The following is a 13,081-nucleotide window of genomic DNA, read 5'->3' as shown; positions in this document are numbered from 1 at the left end:
TCTCCTTGGATGGATGGATGGATGAATCCGGCTGAGCCCTTTGGATCGGGCGGTACTTACGCCACCTAGCCATTTTGTTTTACCATTTAAGCTGAGAGTATTTAAATGTGAAAACTATATAGTTTTGATGTGAAAACTTGGTAGCTGGTTGGCAGCGCCACCAACGACACCGTCCACGTAACGCCGCATAGTAAAAAGCTGTCTGCGCCGTCCTCGACTTCTTGACGACGTCATGGACTTCGTCTGGTCCGTCTAGAAGCCGCACCGTGGCACCACTGACTGCGGCATTAGTCACTAAGAACGCCAAAGAAGTAATCGAGAAGCGGGAACATAATAAGCCTTGCGTTTCTTAAGCCGGCTGCGACTGATAAGTACGTAAAAATATCTCCACTTCGGATTTATCTGAAAAACTAAAAATTCAAAAACTCCGCAGTAAAAAAAAAAAAAAATAAGACATTTTTTCTGGGACTGAAAGACATTTTCTTCGTCCAGTTTTTCTTGTTTCCATGTTCGTTCGTTTCACTTTGCCCTTTCCGAAGGCTTAGAAAATGAAAGACGTTTAACATTTTCTGTAAGGCCGAGTTAGAGTGCAGTTCTTGAGGGAAAGGAGGGGAGGGTATGCCCCTCGTCCCTTCTGTACCCCACCCTCCTCCTCTCTTGCTCCCCTCCCATTTAGCCAGAAATTTTCGCTAAATTTCCCCCTAAATTGTTTCGTTAAATTTAGTGGAAAAATGTTCTCGCTAAATTTAGCGGAAAAATTTCTCCGCTAAAATAACGGGGGGGGGGGGGAATTTCCCTGCTAACTTTTTCCTCTAAATTTAGCGGGAAAATTTTGCCGCTAAATTTTCCCATAAACTAACGCGCGTTTACGCTCGCTTGCATTATTACCATACTGCAACGCACGCGGTTACGCCGACGCCGACGGGGACGCCGCTCAAGCCGGAAACGGGCGCCTAAGAGCTGAGCTCTAAAAAAAATGGAAGAAGTTTAAGACTGCCTGTAATGCCGAATTAGAGCGCAGCTTTTGAGGAGGAGGAGGGGAGAGTACGGAGGGGACGGTGTTCCTCTCCTCCTCCCTCCTCTACTCCTCCCCTGCTCCTCAGCTCTCCTCTCCTCTTCCTTCCTCGTCCTCTCTTCCTCCTCCCTCTTTCTTCTCCTCCTCATTCTCCTCCTCCCCCCCTCCTCCCCTCCTTTCTTCTCCCCCTCCTCCTCCCAGTCCTCCCTCCCGCGCGGTGCATTATGGGAAACGTCTCATAATTCAACGCGCGCGTCACCGCGGTGCATTATGGGACGCGTTACGGCTATACGGCGACGGCGACACCGATGCGTCACGCCGACGCGTTACGGTTACTCCTACGGCGACGCCGACACCGCTAAAGCCGGAAACGGCCGCCTAAGAGCTGCACTCTAACCGCTCATTCACACTGGAAGCGCGTCCGCGTTCGCAAAGCGGTTGCGAACGCGTTTGTATTAGCGGCGAGAAGTTTTAGTGGCGCCCTCCTACGGTTCCCCGTTGTGACGTCATTACCTTGCAAACAACAAGTTCGATGGTGTTTGTAAATAGCATGGTGGAAGCTTGAAATCATTGCGCTCTCAAAGGGACACTGCCAACACCGTCAAAATTAAAGTTCTTTCATTCCTCTTATTTCAGTAGATGATAAATACTTTTCTTACGTCATAGTCAGCGTACGGCCAATCGTGGAAGACCGACCACAGCGACACCTTCGGTCGCGCACGTTGCCAATAAGAATCCCGTACAATTGCACGCGCACTCGATGTCATCGAGTGCGCGTGCAATTGTTCTGGATCTTCATACAACAGCGTTCGCAACCGCTTTGCGAACGCGGATCCGCTTCCAGTGTGAATGAGCGGTAGGAGGGTGTCCTCAGAACCCTTATCAACGTCCTCCTCGCGACAATTGCCGGAACAAGGTCAATTCTGTATACCAGTTCAAGCGGGGGCCTTCCTCCCGTATAAGAGCTCCTTTGACCTCCTTTTGTGTCAGACTGAACCTTTGCACAAGTTCCTCTGCCATCCTTCTTGACGACAGAAATTCCGGATTCAGTCAGTTGCAGTAATCTGGCAGTTTGGGTCAGTTGGTTTATGAGCGTAGACAAGCGCCGAAATAAAAATCGACAGGGACAAGAAGTTGACGTAAACACTGGCGCAATGGCAACTAACAAGGCATTCATTTTGGTCACAAATGTTCTAAAGATTGACTGAATATAATTATTTCTGTAGTTACACTGTAATTTGTTGCTGCTCGAAAGCATGACTACATTTGAAGTTGAACACTTTGAAATGCTAAGCACACTTAAAAATTCAAGATTTCAAGTGTCCTAAACGAATGCTTTGAAAAATTGAGAATTTTTGGGAAAAAAATACATTCTGAAAACAACCTCTGATTTTCCTCAAAACTAAACTCCCAAAACGCAGAATCTTGCTTTTAAGCATACTTCACATTAATAAAAGAGAAGCTATATTTTGGGGGCGTGAAGGCTGGTTCATATTTTAGAGCGCAGCTCTTAGGCGCCCGTTTCCGGCTTGAGCGGCGTCGCCGTCGCCGTCGCCGTCGCCGTCGGCGTAACCGCGCGGTGCATTATGGGTAAATGACCCCGCTAAATCTAGCGGAAAAATTTAGCGGGAAAATTTCCCCGCTAAATCTAGCGGAAAAATTTCCCCGCTAAATCTAGAGGAAAAATTTCCCCGCTAGATCTAGCGGAAAAATTTCCCCGCTAAATTTAGCGGAACAATTTCCCCGCTAAATATAGCGGGAAAATTTCCCCGCTAAATCTAGCGGAAAAAATTTCCCCGCTAAATCTAGCGGAAACATTTCCCCGCTAAATCTAGCGGAAAAAATTTCCCCGCTGAATCTAGCGGAAAAAATTCCCCGCTAAATCTAGCGGAAAAAATTTCCCTGCTAAATCTAGCGGAAAAAATTTCCCCGCTAAATTTAGCGGAAAAAATTTCCCCGCTAAATCTAGCGGAAAAATTTCCCCGCTAAATCTAGCGGATAAATTTCCCCGCTAAATCTAGCGGAAAAATTTCCTCGCTAAATCTAGCGGAAGAATATCCTCGCTAAATCTATCGGAACAAATTTCCCCGCTAAATCTAGCGGAAAAATTTGGTCACGCGACCTGGGGAGTCACGTGACACCCCGAGGTCACGTGACCCCCTCCCGAGGTCACGTGACCTCTGAGGGGGGGCACGTGACTGCCCCCACGTGACCCCACCAAGGTCACGTGCCCTCGGGGGGGGGGGCACGTGACCCCCTCCCCCCGAGAACACGTGGCCCTCAGTACCCTTCCCTCCTCTTCCTCAAGAGCTGCGCTCCAATTCGGCGTTCACTTTTTAAGACCGATTACGATCGGCTCCGACATAACCGGTTTATATGCGCTCACGACCGCCATCGCTGCTGCACAGCCCGTCGTGAGCGATCACAAGATGCTTAACGACCGCTTGTGTCGGGGTCGGTCGTAGTCGGTCGCAAAAGTGTGAACAAGCCTTGAGTCTCACTTGAACTAGATATCATCGAGGGTTAGTTTCAGCATCCTTTTGGCCCTACGAGTATTTGAATGTTAGTCGCACCGCCAGGCACCGACAGCAATACTGGAAGCACAGACACTAAAACCTTCAGCCTACGCGCCCAGATTTGGCAGTATTGTGATGCGAATATATCGTCGCTGCAGTTATCGCGAAATACATTTTGGACGTGCACGGTTTGGTCCTACGTATTTCAAACAATATTGATAATTCTGGTAACAAGTGCGCGTTCAGCTGTATATCCGATATTATAGAACTCCGAGGGTGGTGTGGTACGTATCTCGTTATAAGTATAGAGGGTATCGGCTTCCCACCTCCCCCTCCTCTTGATCATGTGAATCATTCATAAAGTTGTAACACTCCTGCCGGGAAATTCAAACCTCAATGCTGAAGAAGTCATCCGCACTATCATTCTACACCAAACTTACAAAAGTTGGCTACTCATCTCAGTGGAAGTATGTTGAAGCAGAACAAATTAGCAAACGCTAAATGTATGTCAAAATAACTATGTTAAACTCTACGTTGGGAGAAATCAAACTACAATCAGTGAAAACCCTATCAAAATAATCCTTCAGCCCTGATGTGCTATGTGACTCAACTCTTCAAACCCCTTCAGCCCACCAGACCCCTCTGCCCTCCGAACCCTTTCAGCCTGAGCCCTTCAGACCCCCTCAGCCTTTCAACCCTTTAGACACCCAAATGACTAAAAACCCTACGCCAAAAATGCAGTTGTTTAAAACGACAATATAAGTTTATTTTAGACATTGAGTTTTACGTGCTTGTTGAAACTCAGAAAAACAATAGGAACCAACGTGTACTCAAACCCGGGAGCAAGCAGCTCTTGAGAGAAGCGAACAGATCAAGTAGCGCTAATCGAGTTCTTTTTCACCAAAACTACCTTTCAAGGTACTCAGAATGCCGCGAGGTGAATGACTGAGATGTACTAGAATCCAACCCTTAAAACCTAGCGGGTACACCACATGCATACACACTGCCAGTAACACGTTTAGCGAAACCCACGAAAGGAAAACCAACATCTGCCGCCGTCTTGAGCACGGTCACAATGTCGTCACTGGTGCCGGCACGGTAGCGTCCCCGGAGTCTTTTTCACTCGCACGGCGAGCTTCTAAAGCCTGACGGACTAATAGCCGCAAAAGCAGGGCACTGAGTGACTTTCTATTATATCCGCAGACTGAGCTGCTTAGGAGATAGATCCACGTGGGGCACGGAAAGCCGACAATGAACGATCGTTCCTTGCGACAAACGGATACAAAATGACCAAGCAGATTCCCCGACGCATATATCCTGAAGGGTCGCGTGATCATTCCCATAGACCTGTTAAAACTAGTATGAATGCTCACGTGCTTTCTCGTAAAAGAATTCACAGACCGTACAGGCCTTTTTAAAAACCATGTCGGACCTCTCACACCGTTTAGAAATTATAGAAGGATAAGTCGTACCTGTTAGAAAATTTCGATAGAAGTCTGAAACCTCTCAGAAAGTTTGTAAGGGTACGACAAGATCCTTCATAAATTCTGGTGGGCCCCAGAGAAATATTTTCAATAGGGAAGCACTGAAATGAGGCTTTAGTCTTGTTTTATCTGTCTTTCCCGTACAAAAAAAAAGGTTTATTGAAACCACACTCCCCTGACCCGTTTATTCACCTCCCTCCCCCTAATAGTAAATTGGGTGACATTGAAGTTAGTGCCCTAAGAGAACATCGTCTAACACACCCTAGTAGTTTTTATGAATGAGATTCCATACAAAGAGAACAACAAAAAAATACTGATGATCACTTGGCTGTCCTAAAATTACTGGATCTTCGGAAAGTAGCGCCATTGCCTTCCCTGCCAGCTAGCCGAACACAAACAAACATTAACATACATACTCGCAAGGCGAGTCTGTATGTTAGTATTTGTTTGTGCTCGGCTAATCGGTCTCCTCGCAAGGCGATCGGCTAATCGGCTTCCGTTGCTAATGCAATCGCCAATTCGGCCTTTTGAAATCCTCAAAGCTTCGAGAGGACCGTTCTAATCCAATCGCACCAAGATCACCACGGAGTTTCATCGTACCGAAGGCGTTCCTCGCCAATATAGGCGTTTTCGGCAATGTGTATGCAATCAATTATTCAATCATGCCTACTTCGCGGATCTCTTACAATATTATTGTTCTTTCGTATTTCAAAACTGAAAAATTATTATTTTTCAATGCCTCAAAGCACCAACACCGGATGTGGTGGTGGTACGAAGATGTATGCTTGTTTCGCCACTGTGTGAATAGCAAAATCTCGGTATACTAGAACTGTCCCTATAAAGCTACCCGTCACCAACGAATTTACATGGGCTCGATCACCAAGAGGTGAAGGAAAAATTGCTCATTTCATGAGTAAAAATGGGGACCATATACGGGGAGCTTGGCGCGACTTTCGCACAATTCAGTTAAGACTGGCTCACACAATTGCAACGGCTGCATTCGCATGCAACCGTAACGACCGCAACGGCCAAAACACCTCAACACCCGTGACTCATGGATTGCTTCGCGAAGCTACCTCTTGCATCGCTTGCCACGCTGTGTACGACAAACACTAGCCCCGGTCATTCTGACTTTACGGTCGTTTCCGTTACATGCGAACGCAACCAACCGTTACATGCGAACGCAACCAAAGCAGATATGTGAACCAGAGCTTACAGTGACACGCAGCATACATGCGGTGTTTTTCGCAAACATATTTAGATATCTGTATTAAGCTGCGGCTAGGTATCCTAGTGTTAACGTAAAAAGCTTTTTGGCTAGTTGCTCTGGATTTCGTGATGCTGCATTTGTGAAGCCGTAGCCGGTGACGTCTCATGGCATCAGTTTGCCCGCTAGGTTTAGCGGGAAAATGGACGTCACGTGACCACAACACCAATTCAGTCTCCTTACTAAATTTTTTTTTTTTGGGGGGGGGGGGGGGGGAAATGACATCACGTGACTTCGTGTCACGTGACCTGTATACAAATTCAGTTTCCCTGTAGCTTTAGCGGAAAAATTCACTTCACGCGAATTACACATGAACACAGTTTACTTGCTAAATTTAGCGGGAAAATTGACACGTGACCGGCCGTAGCCCGTCATTCGCCATACTCTATGGACACAGGCCGACCCGACGGGGAAAGTCAATAGGGTGGAGAGAAGTATGGGGAGTCAATGGGGGGAAGTAATGGAGTGGAGAGGAGTGGAGACACCTGGAGGAACAGCTCGAGATGAAATTCCTGGAGGCTAGTAGCGCTAAACCAAGAACGTCTCCCGCAGCAACACAAGTACAGGGCCAATTAGCCCTGCATTCTTTCCTAAATATTTCTAAATACCGCTTCAAATTTTTTTAAATGCATTTTGGCATGTGTCGTGACACTCTTAAGCATGTGTTACAGTATGAATCCTTGTTTTTACATGACGTATCTAAATATCTGCATTTAATAAATGATTTTTTTTTCTAGTATTTCTGCCGTCGCAGCACAAAAATGCAGACACACGAAAACAACGTCGGCGCCGCCTGCAACACTCCTATGCCCCAACTAACTATAGGTGGGAGGGCGGAAACAGGTGCTGCATCGCAACTACGTTGTTTTTTGTTGTTTTTTTTTAGTTAAAATTCAAACCGAATTTTACATCTTAAGGCCCGTTCACACTTTTGCGACCGAGTAAGACCGAAAGAGACCAGACCGGTTTTTAAGCTTCTTGCGACTTCTTAGGACCAGCTCCGCTGCAGTGGATCCGGTCCTAAGAAGTCGCAAAAGGCTTAAAAATCGGTCTGGTCTTTCTCGGTTGTACTCAGTCGCATATGTGTAAATGGCGCTTAAAACGTTGTTTTTTACTCGGGTGAACGTAGTCCCCATATGTGTTTTGCGCGCCGCAGCGGCGACAGATGACTGATCTAGCAGATGCAGATATCCCATTACACTCTTGAATGCAATACCCACCAGTCCACTAGTGCGTATGTAAAAAAGTAGGACAGTGATATTTCAACTCTCTTTGCCAGCAACTTCGTACATTGGCGAGACTCAAAAAAGTATTATTTTGTGTATGTGTTGCAGTAACTCGCAACAAGGCTTTTTGGAACTTCAACTACCAGAAGCAGAAACTCGATTTGCGCGAAGAGCAGTGCCCGCCATGTCCCAGCCCAAAGACGAGTTGCATGTAGACGTCGCCAGTCCGATAACTATAGAAGGCCTAGAGATCTTGCACAGGTCCCTGCTGAAGTCTTCGAGTGAGGACCAGCAATTCCTCGACCTGGGCTGTGGAAAAGGGGACGTCACGCGGGAAACGCTTCTTCCCCGCTGTCTTCCCGTCGGTCGAATCGTTGCCGTCGACGTTTCCGAGGACAAGATCGAGACCGCCAAGAAGAACTTCGCCCATCCCAAGATTTGCTACGATGTTCTCGATGCCGTGGCGGATGACGTGTCCGCCTTCGTGAAGAAGTACGGTCAGTTCGATCGAGTCTACGCCATCTTCCTTTTCAACTGGGTGAAGGACCAGGAGGAAGGATTCAAGAACGTCTTCGAACTGTTGAAGCCCGGTGGAGAATGTCTCTGCATGTTCTACGCTTCCAGCTTCCATCTTCAGTTTCGAAAGAAGTTAGCCAGGACGGAACGTTGGGAGAAATATGCGGTGGTAAGCCTTGGTTTGTCAGTTCGTAGGTTGATGGATTTATTGTGCACATGTAATTGTTATAGATAACCTCCTCTTTTATATAAACAGGAACTTAAAGTATTACACAGCCGGTGATTACTGCGGATCGGTATCTTCTAGCATTAGTAGTACCGATTTAAATCATGTGCTTTTACGAAGTTGTCAGACACTTGTGTTTTACTATGGCCGACTGCGACACAACCGGTTCTTAAGCACTGCTTACGACCGTCACAGCGAGGTTGCAAGCGGTTTCAAGAGTTAAAGGCCCGTTCACACACTTGCAACCGAGTACGACCGAGAGAGACATGCCCGGTTTAAGCCTATTGCGACGTCTTAGGACAGGATACGCTGCTGCGCAGCTGGTCCTAAACCGTCGTAAGAGGCTTAAAAACCGGTCTTGTCTCTCTCCATCCTACTCGGTCGCAAGTGTGCACTTAAAAAAACTGGTTTTTAACCACTCCGGTCGTAAGCAGTCGCAAGTGTGGAAACCATCATTTATTATGGTGGTTATATTATAGCCAACTTTTCATCCGAAAGTAATATTGACTGAAAGAAATGTTAGCTATTACATAACTGCCTTGGCGCACATCTCTCCCGATCATATACTGTCACGTGCTGCTTCGCGTGAACTTTTCAGCAAGTAATTAATTCCCGATTGCACTGCCCAATCATTTCTTGTCGTTGTGACTGGTGTTTCGAGATAACGTATACGCCGATAATTTACCCAGTGCGTCATTTTAATGCGAAAGGATTAACTGTCTCATGGAGCGACCTGGCGTCATCAACTTTGAAACCACGCCAAACGGTTCTTATTCCTTCTCCAAGTCAAACCAGCTCCCATTCGCCGGTTAGCCCCGGCACCTTTCACCCCGCTTCGATCCCATTGGCTAGCGCGCGTCGACCAGTGTCCGATGGATGGATGGATGAATGGATAAATCCGGCTGAGCCCTTTGGATCAGGCGGTAGCTTACGCCACCTAGCCATTTTGTTTTACCATTTAAGCTTAGAATATTTAAATGTGAAATCTATATTCACTCCGCACTGCAAAGAAAGTGAGGCTATAAAACCCCCTTGCCATCAGTTAATAAGAAAATGCCTGTGGTTGAAACCGACGCTGCGCGTCAGTTTCAACGACCGGCCACCGCATGGCGCTGCGTTTCCGTCAGCGCTAGAGTTCCTGTATAGCTACCTACGGTAGCAGAGTTGCGCATTCAGCCTCGGTGCGTGGCCGTAGCGCCGGCTTTCCCGCACGAGCTGGATGCTTTGCTCCTCACGTGACTAAATTTGGCGAATAGCGGCGCCGCGCGCGCCGCCGCGCATGGAAAACAGGAGAGGAGGAAAAGGAGGCGGAAAGCAGGGAAACATGCGCCGGGGCAAGAGAAACGTCGGCGGAGCGACCGTAAAGGTGGCTTTCTTGCACGCCACCGGATGCTTTGCTCCTCACGTGATGGATCTCGGCGAATAGCGGCGTGGCGGCGCGGGGAAAACAAATGCGCAACTCTGGCTCCCGTAGGGAGCCTATACAGGAACTCTAGTCAGCGCCAGCCAGCGCGCCAACACGCGTGTTCCTTTTCTTGTTCCCCTTCTCCAGGGATTATTTTTGTCATTCTTGTTCAGCTCGCTTGCACCTTTGCATTCAATTGCATTATAATCATAATGTACATGCTTTCGGATTCACAACTCATAACAAGTGCTAGGTGTACCTAGATATTTTTCTTTCTTTAGCATTGAAGTAATAGTAGCACAAAGTAAGACAAATTGTATTTTTCTCTGAGTGTGTTTTTCAGGCATACGTTGCACGCTTCGTTTTCAGATCTGCGAGAGTACAACTCCTCCAACGTTGGAGCTTGTTGGAAAAGAAGCACGCATCTCCTACATGACTGACCTGTTGAAAAGGGCCAATCTCACACCGTCTCTTTGCGATGTAATCCAAGAAAGATGCACGCATTATACCAATAAGGACGTCCTAATCCGTAAGTCGATATTTTCCGTTTCAACACAAGACAGCGTGCCGCCCCTTTTTTTTTCCCCCCCAAAAGAAAAAAAAAGCAAAGACTTTTTTTTACGTGTTTTCCTTTTTTTTTTAATTTAAACTACGAATCGCCGAGCGCACACTCTCCGCCCAAATGAAACGCTGGTGGTCCGAACCATACGTCATACTTTCCAAATGAACTGTTATCTCAACCAAAGTTTATAAGTTATTTTCTCAAAATTTCAATGGGAAAATGGAACCCGTGCTTGGTAACTGGCGCCTTTCAGCTCCATGTATTCAGAATTTCGAGGGCTTCGTCCGTTGGCCGCCATTATACCATTTCAAATTCCAGAAACTCACGTATAACTTTTCAGTAAGATTACGGTTAGTTTTTAAACCTTGGTCAACAGATTCCGACCGCTAGCGATACATTTGGGCGGACAATGAGCGTCCAAAATTATACGTAATGTTTTTACAGCGGAGCTGTTAAGGCTTAGGTTTCGAGGATCGTGTCCGGTACCAAACCAATGTCGACACAACACTCTGGTTGCCGCCGCCGCTCATAGATGGCGGTAGCTGTCCAGAGTGTTGTGTTTGCCGGTTGTCTGCTTGCCGCCGTGGCTCATAGATGGCGGTAGCTGTCCAGAGTGTTGTGTTTGCCGGTTGTCTGCTTGCCGCCGTGGCTCATAGATGGCGGTAGCTGTCCAGAGTGTTGCGTTTGCCGGTTGTCTGCTTGCCGCCGTGGCTCATAGATGGCGGTAGCTGTCCAGAGTGTTGTGTTTGCCGGTTGTCTGCTTGCCGCCGCCGCTCATAGATGCCGGTAAATGTCCAGAGTGTTGTGTTTGCCGGTTGTCTGCTTGCCGCCGTGGCTCATAGATGGCGGTAGCTGTCCAGAGTGTTGTGTTTGCCGGTTGTCTGCTTGCCGCCGTGGCTCATAGATGGCGGTAGCTGTCCAGAGTGTTGTGTTTGCCGGCTGTCTGCTTGCCGCCGTGGCTCATAGATGGCGGTAGCTGTCCAGAGTGTTGCGTTTGCCGGTTGTCTGCTTGCCGCCGTGGCTCATAGATGGCGGTAGCTGTCCAGAGTGTTGTGTTTGCCGGTTGTCTACTTGCCGCCGTCACTCATAGATGGCGGCAGCCTTTCCAGCCTTTCCACTCTGGCTTGCCGGCTTCCGGACGGCCATCAGTTCATTGCCACCATAGGACAGCTTCGCTCTTCTTCCTTCTTCACCAGAGTGGAAAGGCTGAAAGTTTCTTTTTTTTATACTTTTTGTTTTGCGGTGACGTTTTGTGTTTTTTGTAAATCTCCCTCAAAATTAATAAGCGCGCGCCACCCTGTAACACGTTTCGCGGTACCTGTTTCAACAGCCGGCGTGTAGCGTCTCCGTTTACGCGACGTAAAGCAAGCAACAGGAGCGGCTTTGCAAACAGATCAGCCTACAACCTTGGCGGTAACATGACATAGGAGGTAGGGTGAGGCAGAACCTGAACCTCTGCCGCCTGCGAGCGACAATAGATCCGCCGCCGTGGAGGGCACAACGCAAAAGAAGTAAAGATACAAAAAAAAAGAATTGCGATTGTCTGTGATTGTCTATATTGGGTGTTTTCAGATAGGGTCAAATAACCATGACCGTTCGACTTTTTTTTCTTTATTTATGCCAAAATATTTTTTTTCTTGTTGTGCAACCGCAAAAACATATTCAAACTTTTTTTTTTTTTTTTTGCAGAAATTACAATTTCTCTTGAGGAACAAAAATTACAAAGTTGCTGTCGGTATACGGGCAAGTTTTCGCGACTTGCGTGAAACCGTCCCTTTATATACTGATAAAAGAAAAACTGTTGTCCCTTTAGGCTTAACGTTTTTTGTGGATAAAATAAAAGGAAATGAACATATATTGTCATGCAGAGCAGTTAGAATCACTCGGCTGGCCTAGGCAAATCTGTGCCATTTTTGTTTTTCACGGGAAGAGGGCTATCCGCCTTAAAACTTTTCCAAAAGTGTAATGACCTTACTTTTGATGTTAGGTGTGGTTAGGTATTCGCTGGTGTTTTCCACTTTCGATCGAATCAACTACGCTTAAAAATTTCAATACAAAACAAAAAAAAAAATACAGATCGTCGTTGCAACATTACAGAGTGTGCTGATAAATCTTGATGGGATATATATATAGCATGTTTAGACGTGTTCTTTTATTTTTGCGTAGAGAGAAATCACATCCTATTTGCTTTGCATTGGGCAGACAAGCTTTCGAAGCAAAAAAGGAACAAAAACTTGAACTGCATATACGTCGACTTCATTCTGATTTTATTATGAAGGATTATAGCTGATAATGCGACAAAACTTCTCCGATGTTCGACGTTTTCGAATAAAAAAATAACCAAATAATATTACACCTTTCAGTACAGTAACTTCGACGTGTAATCGTTGTCGTGTTATCTGAGACAAACGCTCATTGACTTTCCTTCCCTCAAAGTTCACTTCGTTCTGCTTCGATTTTCAGAGGAACTTCTCGCCGTGAATCCGATCACGTCTGCCATCACCGAAGCAGAAAAGCCGCACTTCCGGGAGGAGGTGATGAGGGAAGCGAACAGACTGTGGGCCGAACAAAAAGCCGGAGGATACCCACTCGACTACGACGTCTACGTTATCCGTGCATCGAAGGCCAGCGCGTGAGATGACTATACGCAGAGCAAGTCGTCTGCTTCTTGCGCAGGAATGGAAGTGACGTCAGAACGACGCCCAACACTGATTGGCTGACTAAACAAAGTAGTGGGTAGACCTCAAAGCATCTAGCATTGAGATCTACCCACTATTTTTTTCAGTCGGCCAATCAGAGCTCGGCGTCGTTCTGACGTCACCGCATCTCCTGCGCCAGTAGCAGACGACTTGCTTTCCGCATAG

At 46.9% G+C, this 13,081-nt stretch overlaps 1 protein-coding gene across 1 annotated transcript; it reads left to right on the top strand.

Annotated features, from left to right (window-relative positions):
• Nucleotides 1-7,692: 7,692 nt before the first annotated feature.
• LOC120840695 (juvenile hormone acid O-methyltransferase-like) lies at nt 7,693-12,853 on the top strand. Its single transcript, XM_040211310.1, has 3 exons — nt 7,693-8,193; nt 10,025-10,184; nt 12,681-12,853. Exons 1-3 carry the CDS (start codon nt 7,693-7,695, stop codon nt 12,851-12,853), a joined length of 834 nt encoding a protein of 277 aa, XP_040067244.1.
• Nucleotides 12,854-13,081: the final 228 nt, after the last annotated feature.

This window comes from Ixodes scapularis, unplaced genomic scaffold (assembly GCF_016920785.2).
Source record: "Ixodes scapularis isolate PalLabHiFi unplaced genomic scaffold, ASM1692078v2 PGA_scaffold10__122_contigs__length_95168666, whole genome shotgun sequence".
NCBI lineage: Eukaryota > Metazoa > Arthropoda > Arachnida > Ixodida > Ixodidae > Ixodes > Ixodes scapularis.
This window is presented reverse-complemented; position numbering and strand designations above follow the sequence as displayed.